The sequence below is a fragment of the Castor canadensis genome, chromosome 12, assembly GCF_047511655.1.
Source record: "Castor canadensis chromosome 12, mCasCan1.hap1v2, whole genome shotgun sequence".
In the NCBI taxonomy this organism is placed as follows: Eukaryota; Metazoa; Chordata; class Mammalia; order Rodentia; family Castoridae; genus Castor; species Castor canadensis.
In genome coordinates this window covers 116,561,814-116,588,200 of record NC_133397.1, presented here as the reverse complement: position 1 = coordinate 116,588,200, position 26,387 = coordinate 116,561,814, and the positions used below count along the sequence as shown (strand labels likewise).

Sequence of the window (26,387 nt, the reverse complement as noted above, 5' to 3'; positions counted from 1 at the left end):
ACTCTCTTTCTTCTCCATTGGCATCTCTAATCACTTGACTTGATGACTTGAATTTCACCAATTCTCCTCCCATTTTTAAAAAGTCTTTTCCTCTTCTCTGCTTCATTTTAAAAAGTTTCTATTGCTGTCTGTAAATTCACTGATTTTTTTCTTCCAATTCCATCCAGTGTACTTTTTATCTGCTGTGAATTCAGTTTTTCTTTTCTTGAGTTTCTGACTTGCTTTACTTAACATTTAATTTATATGATTTAGGGACACTGTGGACCTATTACCTAGAGTGGAATTTACTGCATGCCTTCTCTACTTTCTTCATCCCAACCATCAGTCCTTTCTTGATGTTCCCCAGCTTCCAACCCAGGCACATATGACATGTCAGCGCCCTTCTTCCCTTACTAGTTCTTCATGCTCACAGTTCTGTTCATCCCAAACCACCTGAGTAATACCTCTTAAATAATCACACCCTCTGTCAACTTACTCATAGCATAGCAACAGAGCCTGGATCAGAATAACAGGTGAGACAGGAGGAACAAGGAGGTGCATCTCTGCCAGGGAGACTGAAGTGCCCTGAGCCAGATATATGTGGCTCCAGATTCCTCCTACACTTTCTGCTTGCTTACAAGGGGCTGATAAAACTTCTAGTCACTAATATGTTTTCCTCAATTGTGGACACATGCATTAAAAATAGGTTATTAAATTCAGCAATGCTTGTAGAAAGGTTTAGGAGCATTAAGGCACTACACTGAGAATAAGTGACTAGTGTTAAGACCCCACATTGGATCCCCCTTATGCAGTAGTGATGTGATAGAGGGAAGGGAGAAGCTTCTGCATCATTAGCCTCTGGGACCTCCACCCACCACCATGCCTGATAGTCTAGCTTACTGGCTCCACAGTCTGAATAAAGATCTGCCTGACCCTCCAAAGCCCCTCTAATGTCTTGCCTCAGGATGATTGTCTGGGAACGTTCCATCTCTTCAAGGAAAATTCTCATTCCTATCCAAAGAGTGTGGTCAGACCTCCTGGCCCATGTGAAAACCATTGCTGTATTCAACGGCACATTTCTTCAAGTCTGCCTCATCCTCTACAAGGTTATCCTTAAGGCACCCAAGTCCAGCACAGGGGGTGTGCACCAAGCACATTCTGAGGCATCTTCACATTTTCTTGAATAAGGCGATGTGACCAAACCACCACACTCGTCCTGTGACCTACACTCTCCTCAATACTTGAGCAGAAATATGCACAGATTTCCCAAAGGCAAGTGAGCATTTTCAGACATAGGTCAACATAAAATTGTGACTTGCTGCAATTCTCATCCGCAAGGACACATTACATTTTTATCACTAACCAGAAGGTTTATCATTTCAAGCTGAAGCATGCGTTTGGGTTATTTCACAGGATCAGGGCTTTCCCTGGAAGAGTGGGTAGGCATTTGCATTACATCACAAGAACAAAAAGCTCTCCAAAGGTTGGTTTTTAGAACTAAGGTTGATTTTTTTCCCCATCGATAAAATCCATTGCCCCCAAGTGACAGTTTTGCAACTTTAATTAACATTAAAATTCATTCTTTAACAAATAAATATCCTCATATTTATCCATCATATAAATGATTTAAAACTAAGAAGTGGAATAATCTTGAAGGTTTATAATATGGTAGTTTAGATGAAGGAAATTAGACACCATATCAAAAGTGGCATGGCTTCCTATTTGGCAGTTGACAAACTCATGGTGCTCTCCCAAGCGAATGACGTCAGGATCCTGGGGAGTCCCAGTGTCAACAACAGAAGCACGTCCTGCTCCCAGCTCAGCACACTGCTTGTTACCCTAAAAGAGGTTCCTGATGAGGTGAAACACTGAGGGCATAGCCAGGGAGAAGATAAATGTAGAGACACAGCCAGGCAATTGCTTTAAGGGAGAAAGCTCTTCCTAAAGAAGTGATCAGAATGCAAAAATCAGAACCAAACAGCCCAAATCAAACTATCAACAAATAAAGAAACCAGGACAGATGCATATTAATCCTGATTCAAGGTGAATCAGAGATACACACAGAGCAGGGAAACAGCTTTGGAATAGAGTCACAATTGAGGAAGGGGACAGTAGAAATAGGGTCGTTAAAACTGATTTACCAATGCACTGGGTACAGAGCCAAGGTAGGGGCCACAAGAAGAGGGTCTGGGGAGGAGAAAAGCCAGCGGGACAGGAGCACAGGTCAGGAAAGGCTAGAAACAGACAGGCTGGTCTGGCACAGTCAGAGGATGTCTTGACAGCCTGCAGTGGCACTTGTTCCTACTGACTCTGTCTGGCAGGTTGTGGGGCCAGCCTACCTGCTTCCTGGCAAGCAGGGTCCTGACACCAATCAATGATGACCGCACCGACCCACACTTCAAACAGAGGGCACTCTGTCGGGCAGATTCACTGTCAGCCTTGCATCTTATTCTTTGTCATAAAGCTCGTGTGTTTATCAGTGCATTAAATATAACCCTGCAATGGAAAATCCTCATTTTCATGCTTGAAATACATTATCTAACTGCATATCTATTTGACTTTTACTACATGCCTTTCATTTCTCTAAGTGAGGTAATTGACCTTTACTTTGCTACCCTGTGGATTAAAAGGCTACACCACACTCTGCATTTGATATTTCCAGGCTTGCAGGAAAAGCAATTTCCATTCGCTTTTGTTGCAGGGCTATTCTTTGGGCAGGTCCTACAATGAAGGAAAACTTCCAGGCCCAGGACTGCATTGTGGCTGTTATTGTCACCATCATATGGCTTTTATTAGAAAAAGCACAGGTCACTTCATTTCTATGGCCATCTTTATGGAATCCTAAAGACCGGGGACCCATTAGACTTCCAGAACCTTCTTAGTTTCAGAGGCCATATTCCCACTCCCAGAGGATTCAGAGTCACCAGCATCCTTCAGATTTGGTTAAAGCACCTGAAGGTTTAAAAATTGTAGTCAAAACTACACAATTCTGTGTAAGAGAAAAGTATTAGAATTATTGGAAGATCCTAAGCTCTCTGTCAGCCAGCTGTACCCAAAAACCTTTCATGTGATAATTTAGCACTGCTGTTACATAGAATCCTATATGTCAGAGGCTAAAAGGCTTGACTTTCCCTAGTGTCCCATTAGCTCTGCTTACCACAACCAAGATGATGACAAAAATAATGAAGATGAGGATAAAGAAAGGGATGATGATAATAACAGCACACACTTACTGTGCATCAGCCCTATTTTTTAATGTTTCAAAGATAATAGTTTGCTGTTTGTCATAACAACCTTTCAGGTAGCACTATTATTCAGTTTTACAGATAACAAAACTGAGGCCATAAAAATTAAGTAACCTGCCAGAATTTAACCTGCTAGCAAGTAGTAGAAATGGAACTTAAATAAAAGCATTTCGGACTCAGGAGACAGAAGACCTGGATACAAGTTTGGATACTCATACATCTGGCCTAATTGGGTGAATAATGAGGTTATTTCCCTAACTACCATCCTATTTCTAGAGCATTCTTAGGCTTGATCAGTTAGCTTCTGGAAGTGCAGGGTTACTTTCCCAGCCTCCACCCACAGAGGGATTCAGGAGTCAGCGAAACCTTGTTTTATAAAGAAACCTCCTCTCTCGTGCAGACTTTGGTCCATAGATACAGATATGAGTGTTGGAAGCATTTACTTCTGGGAAGACCAATAATTGACTGTAGAAGTCTTCTATCTAACATCTCCTGGACAGTTTAAGAATATCCTTCCAATGGCCACTTGCAGTCTCCTAACTCTTTTCTGGCTCCATCCCTTCTGTCCTCTTAGTTCTAAGTCCCCCAAAGATAAGGATTTAAGGACAAATAGAAATACTTGAGAAATAATTTCAGAAAGCATTGTGAGGGCATGGGAAGTAAATAGATCAGGAATAGAAGTCAATAAAGATGCTGCTCTCAGAACTGCCTCCCTGCAGGGGTAGGAAAGTAGAGTATTTGTCCTCAGACTTTCATCCCTCATTATTGAGAGTTGCCCAGGGGAACTCAATTCACCTCTAGTTTGTTCAAGTTGGTGGCCAAGCACAGAGCCTGCTTAGGTAAGAGGCAAAAGACAGGAAGCTGGCTTCAGGGGCTAGAAGGGGAGGGATTTAGTGCCCTTCAGCCAGGGGCACAGCAAATTTGTGGGGTAATGATGGCTTTGCTACATACTATTGTTTCCTGAACTAAACCTTGTTCTGTTCTCATTCTCTTCTGTCAAATGATTTTGATAACCCATTAAAGCTAGAGTGGAAATCTTTGGCAACTAAAAGCAAGGCAAAAAGATCTTAATTTTTATATACCTGAAAAAAAAATGACTTACTTAGCTTAATTCTGTTAATGAAAGAGAGAGGGCAGGCAGGTATGTGGAGAAGAGCTGGACCATTATTAAAACAAGTTTGTTATATTCCACTTCATGTACACTCTCCAGGGCTGAGATGGTTTTGTTTGTCTTCACCTGTAAAAGTAATCCCTGTCTGCCTATCTCTCAGAAAGTTGCTGTGTTGATAAAATAACACCACTACGAAAATGTATTCTTTACTTAGAATAAGTTCAATAGTGCTGGCTACTTACTTGTTACTGTTGTCATTGTTATTATTGCTGGAATTCTGCATTTCCATATTTCTACAGTAAGGGATAGAATTATGTAATTCTTCCAGAAAACATTCGTTAGGTGTTCTGTGTACACCAGGCACCATGGAAGGCTATGTTAGTGAGCTTGGGATTGATCCCTGTCCACCACAGCCCTGATCCCTTTTCTTCACATTATAGTGCCTTATTGTGCACCAACATTTTCATCCTTTGGTTAAATATTTTTTTAAAAAATGAGAAAATCTAATAACCCTGGAGTAGTTGAATTGAAATAATAGGTCCCTGCTTTCTGTGGACAATGTACAACCTCAGGGTCTTATATATTAAGAATGTTTAATAAATATTTTAAAATGATTGATGGCAACATCAGGCAGAAACAAAAACTAATCAGGTAGCTGCTTATGAGCTATTTGTGGTGGCATGTGACATGCTTTCTCATTCAAAAGTTAGAAATTAATGGCTTATTGTTGTCTTTATTTTACAAATGAGGAACTAGATTTAGAGGAGCAAAGCCACTGTGCAAAGTTCAAGCATTTTAAAAGTAACAGAGGGTAGATTGAAATCCAGATCTCTATAACTTCAAAATACAACACTTTCAATCATAGCTTAAAATAAATGTCAGCTCATTTCACAAAAGAAAAGAAAGGAAAAGAAAACATAAATACAACATACAATTAAAACTGGAGTTCTGGTGGCTCTGAAATTGTCCAGCCTATTCTCATGCTGACCTCCTAGTGAGAATGTTTCTCAACTCACTAAAGGCGAAGTCTTTTGCAGAAAAATCTGGTCGGCCCAGCATATCTTTCTAAAGCAGGCCATCAGTGTCAGGTTGCTGTGCAATCCATGTAATAATTGCTTTGGAGTCATGCATCCAGTCTAGTTCAATCAGCTTGGGAGGTAGCAGGGTCATGGAGAAGATCATGATGTATTCTGTGCTGCAGTCCATTGTATTAGTCAGGAACATTTGGTTGCAAGTGATAGAAAATGAATTCAAACTGGGTTAAACAAAATCCAGTCTACTCTGTTCAGATAACTAGGAGTCCAGGGCACAGCAAGATTCAGACAGGCTGAGACATGGGCTACATCACGTTGTGAGGACATTAAGCCTGCCTCTTGGTTTTACTCTTTTCTGTCTTGGCTTTAAGCTTACATCTCTCATGCTCTGACACAATGACCTTGAGTATTTCCAGGGTTACCTTTTACAAGCCTACTAATACTATAAGAAAAAGAACTTCTCTTCACAGCCAAAGGTCCTAAGACCTGTTTTCATAAGAATTGAGTCATGTGCTCATCTCAGACCAATCACTTTGCCCAGGAAAACAGAATGGATTGAATGATTGATGACCCCTAGAGATAAAAGTTGGAATCTTCTACCTGAACCACTTTGCATGAGAATGAGGAGTGGGCCTAGAAGGGTTGTTACCAAAGAAGAAAGAAGAAATTTAGGACCTGCATACCAAATGTGTGCTCACAAAGATATTGACAGAAAGTAAGATCAGTCAAGCAGTTAGTATGGTGTATTTATGGCATGAACCAAACCCTTTGCATTTCAAAGAAATTAATCCCAGAAATTAACAGCCTAGCCGACTGTTAGCTAGCTTAGCATCACTATAAAAAAAACCTGAGAAAGTTAACTTATAAGGAGAAAAGGTTCATTTTGACTCACAGTTTTGGATTCTCCATTCCAACATCAATGGCCTCATTGTTTCATGAAGCAGCACATCACAGTGCGGGATGCAGAGGAGCAAAATCTCTCACCTCCTTGCCAGGAGCAAAATTTTTTTAAAAAGAGAGGAAAGTCCCTTTATCCCTTTTGAAAGCACATCACCAATGTCCTAAGAACCTCCCACAAGACCCTCCCACTCCTTCTAAAGGTTCCACTATCCCCTTATAGCACCTCCGGAGACGGACCAAGCCTTTAACACATGGACTTTTGGGTGAGATTCAAGATCCAACTGTAGCACCCACCCAAAGTGCAACTGTTTGGTGTTTGTGATTAAATCCAGGTCTCTTGATAGTATAGCTCTTGACTCTACAATATGACCTCCATCCATATTAAATTATTTAGACTTCACTTTTCATTAAAGCATTTTCACCATTGGGTCTCTCCTCTGACTGCATGCGTTGATAGGGTTGATAAGTCCAGTGCCCATTTTCTAGTTAGTTTTTCTTAGCTATATTTTATCTCTTTTGCCATCTTACAATCCATTGCTAGCCTTCACTCTCTTTTGAGAGTTTTTGTTTCTTTGCTTTAGAGCCTGTGTTTCTAATCTTGAGTGGAACAGTTTGAATCATTGGTCCTGGCAAACAAATCAGGCTCCTTTGGTGGGTGCAAGTTTTATTTATTTTTATTTCACCTGTCTCTTTGTGGTTTTTGTCTGGTTTTGGTTTGGTTTGGTTTTATGTTCCTGTGTCTTTAAAGCTTCAACGTTTCCAAGGCTTGTTAGCAAAAAGTAGGCCACCAAATAAGGAGGAATAAACAAAGGCTTTGCTAAGTTGCATTCTTCTCTATTGCACATCATTTTATTTCTCGGAAAAAGAGAATTAGAAGAAAGCTATTTCCCCTAATCTTTCATACCACCTATGGGAATCTAATTCAATTTCCTCTCAAATTTTGTAGTGAAAACTGAAAGTGTAGAATAAGGTTGCTGTAGTGGGATAGAATTCTCTTACACAGGCATGGCTTTTTAAACTTCCTACTCATTCAGCTATATGTTCCATTTTTAATCTGACTCTCATATCACCATTTTAAGTCGACAAGTGTACATATTAAGAGCTATCAAAACCTTACCTGACAATTTAGCCTATAAGATGACTCACAGACTCTAGCCACACTCCAACTACACTCTGTAGCTTTGCAAAACCCAAGAAAACGTTAGTTTTATTCCTGCCCTATTTTCCTATTATCTCTCTAGAAAAACAGAAAATCATATTGCTTAACCTATGAAACTATATAAGAAATTATCACACTATAGTTCACATCAAATTGGAAATAAAAGCCTGGGTAAAAGAAATATTTCACTTATGTGGTTACTTAAAGAGAAAAATGAAGTCTAATGTAACAGTGGATTATCATAAACCATAGAAGGGATATGTATGTGTGAAAATACCTTGAATACATCAAAAGTCTTTATAACTGCTAGCACTTTTTGATTTCATCTTCACAGCAACCCTGAATTACAGATGAAAAGTAGGGCTGTGACACAACCAAGGAAACTAAGGCTTAGTTGGGGATAGCTAGCAGGTTCATAGTAGAGATAGTACTTCAACTCAGGTCTCTCTTTCTCTAGAGTCCAAGAACCATACTGCCTTATCAGCACCATGCTGCCATTTTTCTCTTATAGAATCTGGTAATCTGTATTTCTGGGACTGGAGACCCCTACGTTTTCTGTTTCCCCCAAAGGACTTAGAATACTAAGTTTATCATCCCTGTCCATACATTAAGCATCTGGGTTACCTATTAATTACTAATTGAATTTGGAATAGCTTAGTTTGACCCTAACAAGCTCTTTACCTCCAAATCTTCAGAACTGTTTTGCAAAGAAACTGGATTGGAGGAATTATTTTCTTCCATTTTATTTATCCTTTAGGACCCCTTATCTAACCAGATGCCTGTGTGTTTACTAAGTGGTCATACCATACCATTATTTCCCTGCACCAATTTCAGACAGTGCATTATCTCAAACTTATAAGCTCCTATTTTTATTTTATACTGATGGTTCTCTAGCCTCCCTTGCTAGCTGGAAATAGGAAAGGGCTATTTTTAATAGTGTCTAAAACAACCAGCAGTTTAGTGAATCATGTAATCTGATATTTCATGATAGGCAAGTTTAAGGTCTCAAGTATGGTTTAAATGGAACTAGTAGAAAGCTTTTTTAAATGCTGCAATGTCAAAATCATTTCTTTCCTAAATGTACAAAAGACTTTCTGGTCCTTATCCCATTGGATTTGGGGCAAACCAGTTGCCTTATGTATTTTTTTTTTAAAGATTGAAAATTCACTGTGCCTATAAAAGACTGAGCTTTCTTGATCTTAAGTTTTCACTCCTAGAGAAAACTGTGTAGCAATTTCTCCACTTAAAAAAAAAAAAAGTCTATTCCAATCAGTTTGTAAGCATAATTCTCTTAAAAACAGAGCTCAAAAGAGAAAAGTCAAATCCCATCAATCAGGACCCATATTATAGTCTATATAATTGTGAGTGAAACACTTCAAGAACTATATAGAAACCTGCCTTCCTGATTTACCCCAAAGCTCATCAAAGTCCTAAAGCCCCATCTATGTTTGCTTCTCCTCAGAAGCAAGAATCTGAACACAAGTAGCACTGGCCAGCCTCTTTTGCTTGTTATTTCTGCATGTGATTTCTTTCAAAAAATTATGATATCCGCTAATGTAAATTTAACTTTAGCCATTGTAGGGTTTGGAAAAATATATCTGCCGAACACACTTTTTCCTCACCAATGGCAAGATTCTGCATCATATGTATTAATGAAGGGGGAGTGGTAGAATTCTAAAAAGATTGGAGCTCCTCCTTTGCAGTGGGATCAGAATCAAGCCAGGCCCACTAGTCATTTCATGATCTGTGCTTTTGCTATAATATTGTGCTTAATAATACAAGTGAGTTTGAACTCAGGACCTACACCTTGAGCCACTCCACCAGCCCTTTTTTGTGATGGGTTTTTTTTTTTTTGAGATAGGGTCTCGAGAACCATTATGCTCAGGTTGGCTTTGAACCATGAACACCCAGCTTTTTTGCGGGGAAAAGGGGTTGAGACAGGCTCTCCCTGTGCAGCCTTCTGAGTGTTAGGATTAAAGTCTTGCACAAGCATACCCAGCCCTTTTTAAAACTTTTAAATGTAAAATTCAGTGTTTTTTAGTACATTTAAAAGTTGTGCAACCATCACCACTGTCTAATTCCAGAACATCTTCATCAGTCAAAAAGAAAGCCTCTATCTATTAACAGTTACTCCCCATTTGCCCTTTTCCTGGTTCCTGGCTACCCTTAATCTGCTTTGTGCCTCTGTAGATATTCTTATTTTAGGTGTTTCACATAAAGGAAAATATATATAACGTGTGTGTCTTCTTTCATTTACCATGTTTTCAAGATTCATCCATGTTGTAGCACCTATAGGTACTTCATTCTTTTTTATGACAGGATAGTATTCATTCCATCTTATGGATATACCACTTTCTCAGTTGATGGACATTTGCTTTTTGTCACTTTGTAAGGCTGACATAAACACTTAGGTGCAAGCTTTTTGTGTAGGCATGTTTTCAGTTTCCTTGGATAAATATTTAGGAGTAAAATTGCTGGGTCATGTGGTAATTTTATGATGTTTTTTCAGTAACTCCCAGAAGCTTCCATAGCTGCGTCATTTCCTATTCCCACCAGCAATGTATGAGGGCTCCAATTTGTCCACATCCTTGCCAACATTTGTTACTGTTCATCTCTTTTTTATTAAAGCTATCCTAGTGGTAATGAAATAGGTATCCTACTATGGCTTTAATTTGCATTTACCTAATGATTAGGAATGTTAAACGTTTTTCTCAAGTGATTATTGGCTATTTGTGCTCTCCTTTGGAGAACTATCCATTTAGATCTTTTGCCCGCTTTCTGTTTTTCTTTCTTTTCTTTCTCTTAAAGGTACTGAAGATTGAACTCAGGGCCTCATGCTTGCTAAGTAAGCATGCTACCATTTGAATGCACCCCCACTCCTTTTGCTTTTAGGATTTTTTTTTTTTTTTTTTTTGGTTTTTTTTTTCAGATAGGATCTCAAAGTTTTGCCTGGGTCAGGCTTTGTAGTAGATGATCCTTCTAACCACACCTCCCCAGTAGCTGGGATTACAAGAATGGACCACCAAGCCCAGACCCCCCTTCATCTATTTTCCATTTGGGTTGTCATTTTATTATTAAGCTTTTAGAATTCTTAATATGTTTTGGATATAAATATATTTTTGACCAATAAGCATAAACCATTTTAATGCTGCTAGATTGTTTGCTTACTACATGAATATGACAATCAGTAGATTTGACAGAATTTGGAAACAAAATTGTCAGTATACTTTATGAGTACAGCTAGAACCCTAGCACTAATCCAGTTGTGGCCAAATATTTCCAAACTGGTAGAAAAGAGTAAGTTTGCATGAGGATGACCCTCGTATTTCAGTTTTCATGGTCATGCGGACTCTGACATATGATAAGCTCAGTGATGTTTTTCAAATCTTACTGTTCAAATAAATCACCTGGAACTCTTGTTAAAATGCAGATTCTGATTCAGTAAATCTGAGGCTTTCCAACAAGCCCTCAGTGATATCAAAGTTGCTGGCCCATAGACTACACTGAGTAGCAAACAATAGCATACCAGTACAAATATCTCTGGAGTTGTTTGCTTTGTTACAGCTTGAGAGAAAATGATGTCCTAGAAAGAGCCCAGCATTTGGAACTGACCCTTGTCAACTTCTTATCAGCAGTGTGTATTGTTGAGCAAGTTCTTTTACTGCTCGCAGTAACACTTTCCACATCTGAAAATAACCAATCATCACACATCCTTTTCAGAGTGTCAATGAGGACCAGGTAAAATAGCATGCATGGCAGGTTACTCCAGAGGCACCTGCACACCCATGTTTATTGCGGCATTATTCACAATAGCCAAGTTATGGAAACAGCCAAGATGCCCCACCACTGACGAATGGATTAAGAAAATGTGGTATCTATACACAATGGAATCTTATGCAGCCATGAAGAAGAACGAAATGTTACCATTCGCTGGTAAATGGATGGAATTGGAGAACATCATTCTCAGTGAGGTTAGCCTGACCCAAAAGACCAAAAATCATATGTTCTCCCTCATATATGGACATTAGATCAAGGGCAAACACAACAATGGGATTGGACTTTGAGCACATGATAAAAGCGAGAGCACACAAGGGAGGGGTGAGGATAGGTAAGACACCTAAAAAATTAGCTAGCATTTGTTGCCCTTAATGCAGAGAAACTAAAGCAGATACCTTAAAGCAACTGAGGCCAATAGGAAAAGGGGAACAGGTACTAGAGAAAAGGTTAGATCAAAAAGAAACAACCTAGAAGGTAACACACATGCACAGGAAATCAATGTGAGTCAACTCCCTGTATAGCTATCCTTACCTCAACCAGCAAAAACCCTTGTTCCTTCCTATTATTGCTTATACTCTCTCTACAACAAAATTAGAAATAAGGGCAAAATAGCTTCTGCTGGGTATTGAAGGGGTGGGAGAGAGAGGGAGGGGGCGGAGTGGGTGGTAAGGGAGGGGGTGGGGCAGGGGGGAGAAATGACCCAAGCCTTGTATGCATATATGAATAATAAAATAATAAAAAATTTAAAAAAATTTAAAAAAATAAATATATAATTCAAAGCAAAAAAAAAAAAAAATAGCGTGCATGGGGTATCTATTATAGTTCCAGGCACACAATGGGTTTTGGTAAGTGTTGGCTTTTGTTTTGGTAAGTGCCAGCCTCCTATCACTGTAATGAAATTCCTGAGGTAATTAACTTACAAAAGAAAAGGTTTATTTTGGCTCACAGTTTTGGAGGTCCTAGGGCATGAGTGAGTAACCCATTGCTTTGGGCTTTTTAGCACATCATGGTGGGAACACATGGAGAATCAACACCACTCACATCATGAGCCAAGAAGCAAAAGAAAGAGAAGGAAACCAGGGTCCCATAATCCCTTTTATGGGGCAAGGCCCCAATTGCCTAAGGGACTCATACTAGCCCCCACCTCTGAAAAGTTTGGTCGCCCACCAATAGCAGCACCCTGGAGACCATGCCTTTAACATAAGGACATTTGGAGAATATTTGTCCAAACCAGAGCATCTTGATTTTCTCCACTGCGTGACTGGTAGAGGTTAAGCCCTTTGATGGCTCAGGGCAAATGCATCCTCATCAACTCAGAGACAAGTGTAATTACCCTGCTTCCTTGTATTGTCACAATGAATGCAGGAAATACTACCCCTTTAGGATCTGCCATTATCCTATGTATGTTTCGTCTCCTATACCCAAAAGATTATGTTTTCAGAAATTAAACCTACATGTTGTCTTCTTTCTTATTCCTCCTTGGACCTCTAGTGTGCTACACATTATCTTGATGATTCTCCACAAAAGTCCTGTGAAAAACATATCCTCAGTGTCCCTGATGTACACATAAAGCAGCTCAGGCTTAGCCTCACCAGAAAACATGTCCCCTGCAGTGGTAAGAGCAGAGCCCTGGAGGGAGGTTGCCGGCAATCAGAATCAGTGCTTGTTCTTGGGTTTCTTAATTCCTTAATATACAAACACACCACCTGTAATTATTAATGCTAATCTCACAGGATTATTGTGAGGTTTGTATAAAATAACACATGAAATATGTACAAAGCTCTTAACACAATATCACATGCTCAGAGATATTAAATGTGTTAGCTCTGTTAATTGTTGTTAAGTTACTCATCTATGAGCTCACTGCATGTAAGTGGTAGGGGTGGAATTTGAACTCAGGCTGTCTGATTGCAGCATCACAACTCATGATCTTTATATTGGCTCAAATGTCCATTTCATGAATTTCAACCAGAAATGCATGTGCCAATGAAACGAGGGAGATGAAGGGGCTGCAGAGGCAGAAAAAGTATATAAGAGGCATCTTATCATTGGTCACCTGTTTAAAAAGATACGGGTGCTACCATAGTTCTAAAGTATTTGTAGAGCAAATACTTTACTGCATTTGGATTTGTAGTACCAATCCAAAGCAGGAATGCAACGACAGTTCATTGGGCAATGCTTAAAACATGCCTTTCAATAGCTGTAGGAAAAGGGGGCCGGTGCTTAATTCACTAAGGTAAATCACACATTAAAATTAGTAAATAAATAATATCTTACTTGTGCAAATTATAGAAAAGTATAGGGTCCTCCTCTGAGCTTTGGAAGAGCCCTAAAGCTTAAACTTCATTCACTTCATAGAGAATCCTCCCTAAGAGCAAAAGTAGCCTACTTCCTGATCTGCAAGGCAGCACACCTGGTCTCCCTTCCTGTTTGTCTTCTCAAAGAGCCAGTTTTTCTTGCCTCAGTATCTCTATTTGAAAAATTAGTAATAGACACCTCTAACTGGCAGGAAATTCTGGTGGATAACATGCTTCCAAGAATAGATATATTAAGTTATAAAGAAAAACCAGGCAGACTGCATGGGGTTTTCATACCTACTGGCAGGTGGCACAGAACTAAATGTTGGAGCCTTTTTATAAGCAAGATTAAATTGACTCAAGACAGCTGGTCACTAAAATACAGGAAGTACAGACCTGGTTGAAAGCAGGAACACACTGGTGTTGATTAAGTTTGCATCACAGAATATACCTCACTTTAAAAAAAAAATCTATCTTAGAGAAGCCTCAGCAGTGTCTGCTGTTTGTCACTTGCACACAAGTGGATGGTCAGGGTACATGCAAGTCAATTAGTTCTATCTGCAGCAACGTGGTATGAGTTCTTTCTGTGCAAACAGAATCAGTGGGTAGGGTTAGCTCTCTAGAATACCGGACATTTGACTGTTGGAAGACATTTAGGTCTCTACTTGCACAGTTCCTCTCCTGCCTAATGTGACAGTAGACATGGGAGCTGGATGGTCATGGAAATGGATAATGAATCTGTCAGAGACAAGAGGGATGTCACAGCAATCTGCCTTGCACCCATCACAAGGCTGGAGGTCACACCACCAGGAACTGAGAGCAATCTGCCAGCATTGTCAAATGCATTTTTTTTTCCCCACTGGAAGAAAAGCCACTCTGGCAAGGGCTCTAAATAAAGTATTTTAGCTTTAGTTTAGTATTTTAGTTTAGCATAAACTGAGTTGTGGAAAATGAAAGGGAACTATTTCCAAATACAGGCTAGTGTTGTGAGGCCTCTGCATTCGTGTTCAATGCTTGGTTCTAGCACAATGACTGAGGAAAGACAGCCCAAAAGCTGTGTTAGGTCAGCAAATTTACTGCTAGGGAAGTTATTCTTAGTGCCTAAACAATGCCCCCAACCCCACAAACTTCAGCTAACCCAAGGGGGTCATCCTTGCAAGAGAAGTTGAAGCTAAAAGCTGCACATTCCAGAATAATTATGCTATACAATTGCCTTTTTTTCCTCTCCCATGAACTGTATTCTTTTCCTGGGTCTTTCAGGAATGTTTTTTGTATAGCTATGGTAAATTCACAGTCATCTGGTAAATTCACTGGAGTTTAAGTTAATTTAAATTGGGTTTACAAAATCTCACCAATTTTATGGAATTCTCTTTGCCCAGTATGAAGTTGGTTATGAAAAACAGCAATGAGGGTATTTGGCAGTTTCCAGCATACATCATGGACAACTTGATTTAATACAATGGGTATTATTAACCCATTGCCAAGCTAGCACAATATAATATGCACACAAACTTCCTACCTTCAGGGAGTTTTACTTGTTCACTCTTCCATTTGTTTACTCATCAGATGTTTTTTGAATACATATTATGTTTCAGGCACCAGGACATTTGCTGGGGATGTTGGGATAAATAAGGCAGACATGATGGCTGCCTCCTAGATCTGATGCTCCAGGGAGGGTAAGAAAAAAATAAGCAATTAAAATATAGCCTACGTCTGTAACAGGAGTGGTGTGTGCTTCATACCACACTTGCTCTTTGCCAAAAGGTCAAGAAGCAATAAGTGCTTCATTATGCAACTGGCTTTGGCTAGTGTCACAGAAGGCATAGTGTCATAGAAGGACCTAGAGTCCCTCTAGTGTCCTAGAGGATGGTGAAAGCTTTCCGATAGTTGATCAACAGATGTTTTGCATATCAACTAGGAAACAGGTACCAACATATCCAAATTAGCATCTGAAAGACAGAATGCTCCAGATAAAAGAAGCATGGGTAGGAGAGTAGAATGCTGGAGGCAGAGGAAATGGAATATAAGATTACCTGAAGATAAAGTTCAAACTTTACCTTCAACGGAGTTAAGAATTATACCAATGAAGCTGGATGAGGAACAGAGATAATTTCAAGGGGACTAGCAAGCCATACCATGCAGCTTGGACTCTATCCTGCGATTAATAGGAAATCTTGCAATAGTTCTAAGCCAGGAGTGACCCAAGTACACTGGATTGTTTGGCCCTTTGTTGAGATTGGGAAAAAGGAGTACAACAGGAACACTGACTTCTGTTTAGAAGCTGTTGCCATAGACATTATCAATGACAAGGATAATTACTACTAAGGAAATGGTCCTTGTAGAACTGTATGGATTTGAGAAAGGTAACAAAGGAATGAAAAATCTCAGGACATGGTGAGCAATGGAGAAATGACAAGTTAGATGTAGTAGAAAGGAAGAAGGAGTCATTCTTGGCAAACTGGGTGAAAGTTGGTAAATTTTACTGAGAATTTCCTTAGAAATCACTGGAGGAGGAATAAGTATGGAAAACACTTCAATTTTCGATACATTGAAATTAATGTGACCAAGAGGCATTTTGATGAATAAATCTGAAGCCCACAGAGAGAAATCTGAGATGGAGACAAAGATGCAGAGCTTAACAACACATTCATCATATATTCTTCACCTGATGATAATGGAAGGAAGGTGTTCTGTGGATCCCTCTCAGTAACAGAGAATTTCTGAATCTCCTACAATACTTTCAAATTTTTGAACTTACTTTACACATGTTTATTTGGGGTTCAAGGAGGAAGATATTACAAATTTACTTTTAAAAGTGTATAACTCCAAAAAGTTAAGGGTTACATACAGAAGGAAATGAAGGGACAACCTAGACAAGAGTGATTAACAGTGCCCAGAGAGGGTAGCTGACCAGGCTGGGCCAGAACTCAAAGGCCAACAGCACATGTAGTGGACAGACAGAGAAGAGAGTTCTGAAAATGACCTTGAGGGTCCAGTGGGCACAGTATTAGGGGAAAGGAAGTAGTTCACAGAGTCAATGCCACCGAGGGTTCAAAGGCAAGCACAAGTACCCACTGGATTTTTAACAAGAAGGGCATGGGGATCTTGACAAGAGAGGCAGGGGTCAGTTGGAAGGAGTAAGAGATGAGTTAATGGAAATAAGTATAGGAAGCTCAAGGAGAGAGAGGAATTAAGGAGGTAGTTGGAGAAGAACAGGTCCAAGTGAATATTCCCTGTCTTCCCCTCCAGAAGATAGGAGAGAGTTGTACAATGACTCTCTTAAGGCAAAGAGAGCCATAAGTAACAACTAACCAAAGCAAACACACAGAAGCAATTGAAGAACCCAGAAGAGTATACAGCTCTGGCTGTCTGTGGATTTTAGGGAAGGGTTATGAATTGAGTTGAACCTTGAATTGATGAATAAAGTTTTGGACAGGTTGAAATGATCCATTCATTGGAAGAAATTTGAGAAAAGCAGCAATAAAAAATTTGTCTGTTCTCCTTTGACCTCCTTTTGTTATTCAAATAATATTTTCTAAGTGAATAACAATGTCTTTAGAATGGAAATTGCCTGTAACTCTGAGAGTGATTACAAGTATGAAAGTGTTAACAGTTACAAGATATGCAATCCAGTTTTCAATTACGTCTTGCATCTTTGGTCTTCCCACATGAAACCAGCATATTCTTTGGGGTCACATTGTTCATTTTCTCATTTGGAAGTTTTAACACTAGATAGGGTGTTAAATCAGTATAAACTGGCACTTCTCCATATATATATAAACACATCCATAAATAAAGATGCTAATGGTAGGAAGAAGGAAAATCCTTTAATAAACAAAATAACATGACTAACTGCCTGCTTAAAGGACCTAGATCATGATTAAATACTGTTTATTTAACCAAATTCTTTTTTCTTCTGCCTTTTTAAGAGACTGTGAAAATGTTAATTTCAAAGGTAATGTTTATATGTTTAAGTTAAATAGGAATTGTTTTAGCAGTAGTCCTCCAGCTTATTATAATTCATAAGTACACAGTCAGTGGAGCATAACTAGAACTATTACAAACTGTAATAGATCCATGAGGAAGCTGAGGCTCTGTCTTCCCAGAGAGGTTTGAAGGATGACCATCGTTTAAGAAGACCCACATTCTCTTTAGAGGACAGACCACAACTCTCACAGTCATAGTCATTCCTTTTCTTCCTTTTCCTAAGTAAGATCCAGTGCTCCAAAGAGTTTAATAAAAAGACAAATTTGACCATCACTATACAGACATAATAAAAACCAAGATCAGTTTTTAATTTCATTTTCCTACCTAAGAAAGTATTCTCTTATTTTTCCCAGTTCGTGACATCTGCCCCCAAAAAACATACTGCCCCCACAGTATTTCTTTGTCTTTATGAAACTTGAGTTTCTATATTTTTGTCCTACTTTCTGGAAGAAGCTAGGCTCATTTTAACAAACATACACACAACATTTCAGGTTTTGACTCTGGCACATCCTGGTACTTTACCCCTTGACCTGCGTGTCCAGCTTTTCTTTCTGCGGGCATATCGCTTCCCATACGCATTGCTATGACCTCTGGCTATGGTCAGTCTGTCAACCTAGGTTTTACCTTTCCAGAGGACTTAGTCCATGCTTGGTCTGATAAACTTATAATTTGCTGCCTCAACAAATACCAGGTTGGCTTTTGCAATTTTATCATCAAAGACTTTGGATATGGGAATGCATTTCTGGGGAAATTGCTATTCCAATGCTGCTTGTCATATATCACAGCTTTATTCACAGACAGCAAAGGCACAGCCTCTGCTAGTGACTTAGAATCCCTTCTACACGTAGGCGTTTCATTTTCCAGGATTCTAAGCATCTTTTAGTTAGGGTCATTTGGCCCGTTTCTGAGAGCGCTTTGTGATGATCTTATTTTCAGTAAGTGAGAAGGCTGGGGATTCCTGTTTCACCTTCTCTGGGATAGGTTGGGCCCTTGATGAAAACACTCTTCTGACCTGAGGAAATGTCATTTTAGAAGCCTGAAGGAGAACATCTGATTAGAATATGTCAGGTCTACAGAGCAAGACTGAATAACAAATTCTTTTAATGGTTTTCTCTGTGTTTAAACAAATAAGGACTGTCTTAATGATTTGAAGGAAGAAAAGAAGATAACATTGTTCCTTAAAACTAGATGAACTCAGATGACATTGTCATAGATTTGACAACTTCACAGAAAAACTGATCACTAGTGGCAATGTTTTGGATACCCGTAGGAAAACTCCTGACTTAGCAGCACAGTTGTCTGATGAGAGCTTCAAGCCTTCATTGAGTGGACTGGTGTCGGGCTTCCTCAAAGCATATGGTGAAGACAGGCTGCATCATAATAACTCTCCCCTGCCACAGAAGTTATTTGTTGGAAAGATCCTCTGAGCTGAGCCTGCAAATCAACATTTTACAAAGGTCTCTGTGTTGCACTTAAGCACAGCACTGTGAGAGCCACACCCCATGAACGAGACCACTAAGGCCAACTTGACTGACGGTGAACTCTTTGTCTCTTCTCTGCCCAGGTGCAAGTGTAATCTCCATGCCACTATGTGTGTGTATGACAACAGCAAACTGACATGTGAATGTGAACACAACACTACAGGTCCAGACTGTGGGAAATGCAAGAAGAATTATCAGGGCCGGCCCTGGAGTCCAGGCTCGTACCTCCCCATCCCCAAAGGCACTGCAAATACCTGTGAGTAACTTTGCTCCGTTATACCATATTCTGTGCATGATGAGCCGGTAGATCCTCTATTTCACTGGCAATTGTGATTTTGCTCCAGTTTTACTACTTGTAAGCATGTTTTAGCACTCTGCTTACCTGCTACATTCAGCCTTCTACCATCCCCATTAAATGTGTTGGAAAACGATTGTCAAAATCACAGAAGCAATTTTTTTCTAAGTAGATGAAAACAGAGGTGATTTTTTTTTCTCCCTCAAATTAATTTTCGATTAAAATTGCACAGGCCTTGAAAACTCTCAATCTAAACTAGCCATAAACAACTTCCAGAAATTCTTTGAGTGTTTACAATCCCGTTTCCTACACAGGGTAACCTGAGAGATGCTTTGTTCAGAAGAGGTTTCCCTTTCCAATTTTAGCAAGGCTCTAGCTTTCCCCAATAAGATAACTGGCTTTTTCTAAGCTCCTGAAGTTGAGCCCTGCCTGCTATGGATGCTGTGAGTTAAGGCCACCTTTAGATAAACAACATGACTGTACAGTCTCGGGGTGCCATATAAAGAGAAGAAGCTTTTGTATGCATGTGAAAGAACCCAGGCATTATTGTACTCCAGGGGCCATGTGGGATGTCCTGTTACCACTCATGTGTGTGGTTCACTGAAATCCCTGAATATCCAAAAGAGATTAGACTCTGACATGCTCAAGAATAAAAGTGATTATTTCCCAAAATAATTTGCTCAATTCCATGGATGGGATGATCAGCCCCCTTTGCAAAAGCCCAAGGTTAGCCCCTTTTAAAAAGCAGAGAAAGAATGAGAAGGAAGAACAGCAGGACAGTGAGCACAGGAGAATAGAAACTTGAAAAGCCACTGGCTCCCATGCAAGGATAAGAATGTTATCAGACGCTTCAAAGCAGCAGCTGTGAGAAGCCAAACCTAAAACCTGATATCGCAGGAACCAAGGCCTTAGCAAGTTGTGTAAGAGTAATGGACCAAGTAACAAGCCAAAAGTGTGGGGGCATGAAATTATGATAAAATTTCTGTGAAGGAGGAAAAAGTCCTTCAAAAGGTTAAAAAAAAATCTCTTCATAAGGGTGTTTAGTGTCTTTCTGTGTTAAAGATAAAGCTGACTTGTTGCTCTTCGAATTAATACATAAAAGCTCTGTTGAACAGAAATGTTGATTTTTCAAGGCGATTGAATTAATGGAGACTTCTGTGGGCTTTTTTAAATTGTTAAGAGCTACAGAATTTGGAAAGAAACTCACTAGATTATTTGTTGCAATATCTTGTGGCTGGCTACTAGGGAACCCCTATCACCACAGTTGTCAAATTTAGTCTTAAGCTTTCCCAAAATGAAAATGGCTCAGATTTTATTTTCAGGGTCTGCTGCCTCTTTAGTGGGGCTAGATGAAAGAAATCAAGCTCACAAACACTTGCTAGCTTTCTGACTCATCCTCAAGGCAGACCAACTCTCCAGGGCCACCAGAGAGGTAGCCAGGGTAGGCTGCTGTTGAAGGCCTTGGCTTCTAACATGACCCTGTCCTTCTACCCATCACTGTGCTTCAAAGATTTTGTCTATTTCAAATCAAATGTCTTCTCTCTGGGAAGACATTTTTTCAGCCAGTCTTTTTCACTGGAATCTTCTCCATGTTATGTTATCTTCTCCACACAAAATGACTTACACCATCTTAACCCTTTGCATATGGATGATCAATAAGTCAGTCCCCAACTAAAGGAATGCACCCTCCTTTGATTTTCCTTATACATCCAGTTGTTCATCATTTTTATTGTCATTCTTTGGACTTCTGGACTTTCTCACATCTCTCTTAAAATAGGAAAGTAACGGAAGAACCTGATGGCCAAGGGAGATCAAGTCAATGTTTCAATCACCAATAGGAGCAGGAAGCTGATAAAAGCCTTAGAAAGTATCTGGTCTAGAAAAGTCTTAAAATCAACCAATCTCCAACACATCAGGTTGTGCTTTAAAATACCCAAGGATGGCCGTAAGCACTGTAGCAGTTTGGAACACATGTTCTAGAATCAAATCCATACTCTCCCATTTACTTGCTGTATGACCTTGAAGCAGTGAGACAGGCTTATTTCCCATCCTTAATGGAAGCTAACGACAATTCTCACCTCACAGAGATTTTGAGAGGATTGAATAAGCTAATGAAATGCTGTATGTTTATCATAACGTCACTAAGTGTTCAAAAATAATTTTTTTCAAGTTTTTTTCATAAAGCAGTCTTGTCTGCTGTCAGACAGCTTTGTTACTAAAGTTATTTCTTAATGCTAAGTGTCTCTTAACTTCTGTTTTGTCTTTTTAAGTAGTAATAGGACTATATTGACCCTGCTTTCATTTCTTCTCCAGATTAACTATCATGCATTTTCATTCCATTTTTCATGTGATGTTTCATGTCTCTTGCCTAATTGCATGTCCTAAAAGTCCTCTAGCTCATCAGGGTGGAGTTTCAAGCCAAGGAGTAAGCAGGAAACTTAGGAGTTTCCTTTCATACTGGCTTTTTCTTACACACACACATAATATGCACATGCATACACACATCTCCACATGACTCCACAGGTATGCTGTAAGTCACTGATCTAAGAGGAAAACTTAGGATATGTTTTATCCTAACTGCAACTTCAAATGTGAGAAGAAAAAAGGAGGGACTGCCACCTCTAGCCCTTCAACGTCTACTTCGGTGGACTGGAAATGCTTCCATACTGGCTGATGTCTACAGTTAGCAGAGTCTCAAGCAGACAGGATAACATTTGGATTAGAAGGTCAAGTTTTGCTCACCTCTGCAGGTTGTAGGAGGCTTTTGTTTAAGCAGTGAATTATAAGATCCTCTTCCAAAGATGCTCAACACACTACTTAAGAATAATTCAGTCTGGAACCTTGCTGGGAGTCACCAGACTTTGGAGGTCTTGCATGCCAGAGCAGTTCAAGACCTCTTTTTTATGGCACATGCAATACCAAGGCAGAAAATCTGAAACATCATCCATACAGTCATATTACCTTACTAAAAATATTTGATAAGTCCAATAGTAAAGTAGCATATGTTACCCAGTATTTCTTAAACTTATTTATTTCATGGAACACTTAATAACTTTTTATAAAACACTCTTTCGGGAACACACTGGTCTAAACAATTTCTTGCAGCCTAGTCTTAGAAATGTCACAGAGACAGACAGCTAGTGCAGCTGTAGTCAATCTTTTCCTTTTCTCTTATGTACGTAGTCTAATATTCTTCAAAGAAGGAAAATTAAATTGGTCTGACAATGACATTGTTCGTTTGTTCAGAAATCCAACTTGAATTGTTATACAATATCTAAGGCTCCTCTGAGTGACGGAAAGTAATTTGATGATTGTTCTATTATTTTCTTTGGTATTAAATTTGCATTGACCAGTTTCTATTTTCCCAGGTGTACACATGGGTGTGTCATTATCTAGATGATTTCTTCAGTATTTTATGTAAGTTAGACCACAATATTCATAATAATCTTACAAGGTAGATACTACTGTTTTTATTTTACAAGTATGGAATCTTAAGAATATAAGGAAAAGTGTCTTCTCTAAAGTTTCCACAGCTAGTAAGGGTGAGAGAAGGGAGCTGAGTTCATGTATCTTGCTTCCAAACATTGCACTGTGCTGCATCTCAGTGAATTTGAGTGACTTTCTCTGTCTCCCAGTGGGGTCTAGGCTCCATTATGACACCTGCTTAAACAAGTCAGTCTTCTGTAAATCTACTGGCTGTCTAGATCTCTGCTTGATATTTCTCTGTGTTCAAACACTCCCCTTCTCTTCTTTAAAATCTTCATGTTCTTAAATCTTCACCCTGCCCCAATGCCTATTCCTAATCTGCATTGTTTTTTTTTTCTTTTTCTTGATGCTCCAATCTGTTCCTGTCATTTAAGTTCTTGAAATTATTGGTTTAGTGGAAATAAACCAATTCTCAACTCAGTCTTTACAGTGAATACACAGCAATTTTGCCAGCTGTTTGTAAAGATCTCAGTGTTGACACACTAGATGCTGAATTCATTCACTTTCTTCCACTTTTCTCTTCTTCGTGTAATGAAATTCTGTGCATTTTTGAAGACTGCTCCTCATTGTCTCAGTGAAGCCTACCTAAACTCCCTCATGCAAAACCAATTGCTCTCCTCTCTCCAGCTTTTCTTATGTGCTAAACTTACAAAACTACTTGGCTATCTCTAACAAAATCCATGATGCTAATGATGGGTACTATTAATTTTATTGTGTTGTTTTTTTAGGCTTTTGCATTTCATGAAGGGCTTTACCTGCTTTATTGTCTTAAATCTTCACAACATCCTCCCTGGATACATAACTGCTATTATTCAAGTTTTAAAGATAAGGAAACACAGGTACAGAAAGGTTAACTAAGTTGTCCTAAGATCTCATAACTAATACATGACAAAGCAATATTTAAACTCAAATCTATCTGAGTTAAGTTACTAAAACAGTAGCAACTTAAGAACAAGATCTTATTTTATTCCTGGTCTTCATAAATGTTTTTGGAATAGTTATTTTGGCAAGTGAATAAGTAAACAGTCCTGTAATGAGCATACGGGTTCCTTGCTTCTTGTTATCTTCTGGAATATGTGGTCTTCACAGCTCAGCAGCCCACTCAGAAGAGCCTTCATTCCCTATCAGGGAGAGATTGTGTGAGCTCTTGGAGGAAATCCAATAGGAGAAAGACTCACTGATACTCAAACATCATCCACCCATCTAGGGACAGGACCTGACCAATTGGTTTTTGCAGGTCTCCCCGAGCGGCATTGACAGCCGGAATAACCTGACCACTTTCTGGCAATGATTACCAGCCTTTAAGGCTCAGAAGCATAATTCAATTAGCACGGTAAGAAAAATCTCTGCTCACAGGGCCTGATGTGTATGAACCAAACTTGTAAGTCTACATATACAATCAGAATACCATAGTTACACATGCATAAGCCCCATTCTGCAGACCCTATCTGAAGCTCATGGGACCAGTTATGATTTGGAATGTAACACTTCTAGGATTTTAGAAAGACAATAGACTGTCCATGTATTATCTTACAACAAAACCCACAGTCACACATCAGACAGCATCACTTAATCAACCATCTTAATATTTTTACACCAAACATATGATTATTCTTGCTATATAAGATAAAGGAAGATAATAACTTATGACCTCCTATTAGATTCTGTCCAGTTTTGCCATCAAATTAATTCAGATCATATTAGATCATGCTGCAGGAATAATTTGGAAAAAAGAAAAATACTGTCGGTTTAAACTTTTCTTGGGGTGGGTGGGGACTGGAGATAAGGGATTGGCCTGCAGTAAATTGAATGACAACACTACAGGATGGTGGTTATGAGGCTAAATCTGGAACCTGGACCTCTGGGTTCGAATCTCCATCTTCTTCTCAATTGACTCAGAAGTTCTTGGGCAAGTTACTTATCCTCTTATGTATCTGTATTTCCCCCATCTGTAAAATCAGCCTGACTATAGACTTCACAGCGCTCTCATAAAATTAACTAAATCAATACATGTGAGGTACTTGGGCATTTCTGGAACATACAGGCACACAATGAAGTAAGTTGCTATGATCGTTATGTTTTTACTGAGCTCTAGCTCATGATGAGTCAGCTAAGTTGTAGCCAAATGCCTCTGTATCCATCCACAATATGAAATAACTGTTATAGTGTTAAAAATACCCGAGTCCTTATGGCCAGTGTATTCTCCTTCCTGCAATTAAGCCTACATACAGAGCCAGAGAATAATCAGAAGGTTGCTTGGTGAGCACAGGACCAGGAAATTTAAATGGCTTTTGTGGTAACAATATTAGACTGAAACTTCCTGACACACGCATCCTAATGCCACCAGGACACTGGAGGGTACCACTCCCTCTTCCTGAGGATAGTACCGCCACCATATGTCCCAGGATGCTCCTGCTTCTAGGCTTCCATCTTTTGATTAGCCTGTTCGTCCATTCTTCAGTTATGTTAATACAGTAAGTCAGGTAATGTCACCTCTGTCAAGTCTGCTGTGTACACTCAGGTCCCAGAGTCCTTCTATGGCCAAGAGGTGATGGGAACTCTGCGTTTGGATGATCTTACAGCATAACTCTGGGAAGGCAATCTTATTTCCCTCACCTGGAAACAACTCCCCACACCTCCGATCAACAGCAGTTTGGACTGGGGACTGAGGCTACAAGGACATTAGAAGTGATTGCCCTGGAATACAAATGAGTCTGCAGAATATTTTCTTGTCATTACCTACCTCTTATGCAACTGGCCCTTCTGGAGTTAGAGCTCCCAATGGCTGCTGTCTGGCTATAAGAAGATCTAGTCACCTACTTGATGGGGTTTTCAAACCATCTATCACAACAGTGGCAATTTTTTCTTTCAGTTTGAAGCATGCTGAATCCTTATCCCTTCTGCTTCCCCTGTGATGAAATGCTGCAGAATGTTCCATTGATTCTCAAAAGGAGTTATAGCTTTTAGCACTGCAGTAATCTGCTTCTGTAGATCAGGGTATTTATTTTTGAGATCGCCATCATGTTGACTACCTTAAGTTTAATTACACCTTTTTGCTATTTTCTTGGTGGGGGAAAAGGATAGTAAAATGAAAAAAAAAAAAAGAATATGCCACATATGACATTATATAACTCTATTAGGTGTGCCTCTCCCTCACTGCCTCAAAATTCCTTTAAAACAAACATTAAAATGTGAAAGTAGGAAGGGCTGGTTGAGGAGGGGATAATTGCTAGCACCTACAAGGCGAGTGCCTTCTTATTCCTTTGGCACATGGTGTCACATGGGTTACTGACCATGTATGTATTTCTCTACTGAAGTGGCATTTCTTCTCTAGAAGAAGCATTGTACTACAATCACGCTCTCTGTATGTAAGAACCTTCCATTGGAGCTCATGCTCCTTTATTCAGGGCGAGTTTAGCAATGCCAAGCATTCCACACTCCACTACAAAGGAATTACATACTCCAGTGCTGAGTATCCTGGGGTCACCTTGGGCAAGGCACCTGCTTGTCTTTATGCCTCTCCTGCAAAATGCAAGAGCTGAATAAGATGACTTCTTAAAATCCTTTTCAGCTGTCAATTTTTTTATCACTCGATAACTAGCTTATCTCATCTCTTACTTCCCTTCTTTGTTTTCT

The 26,387-nt window shown here is 39.4% G+C and overlaps 1 protein-coding gene across 5 annotated transcripts in view; it reads left to right on the top strand.

The window, feature by feature from the left end:
* Ntng1 (netrin G1) overlaps window positions 1-26,387 on the top strand; it is a 321,200-nt gene that overhangs the window by 220,329 nt on the left and 74,484 nt on the right. For all 5 annotated transcript variants that reach the window (XM_074050873.1, XM_074050871.1, XM_074050872.1 and 2 more), the window contains exon 4: window positions 19,054-19,226. In XM_074050873.1, the coding sequence (XP_073906974.1) occupies window positions 19,054-19,226 (173 nt within the window). The remainder of the gene's footprint in view (window positions 1-19,053; window positions 19,227-26,387) is intronic.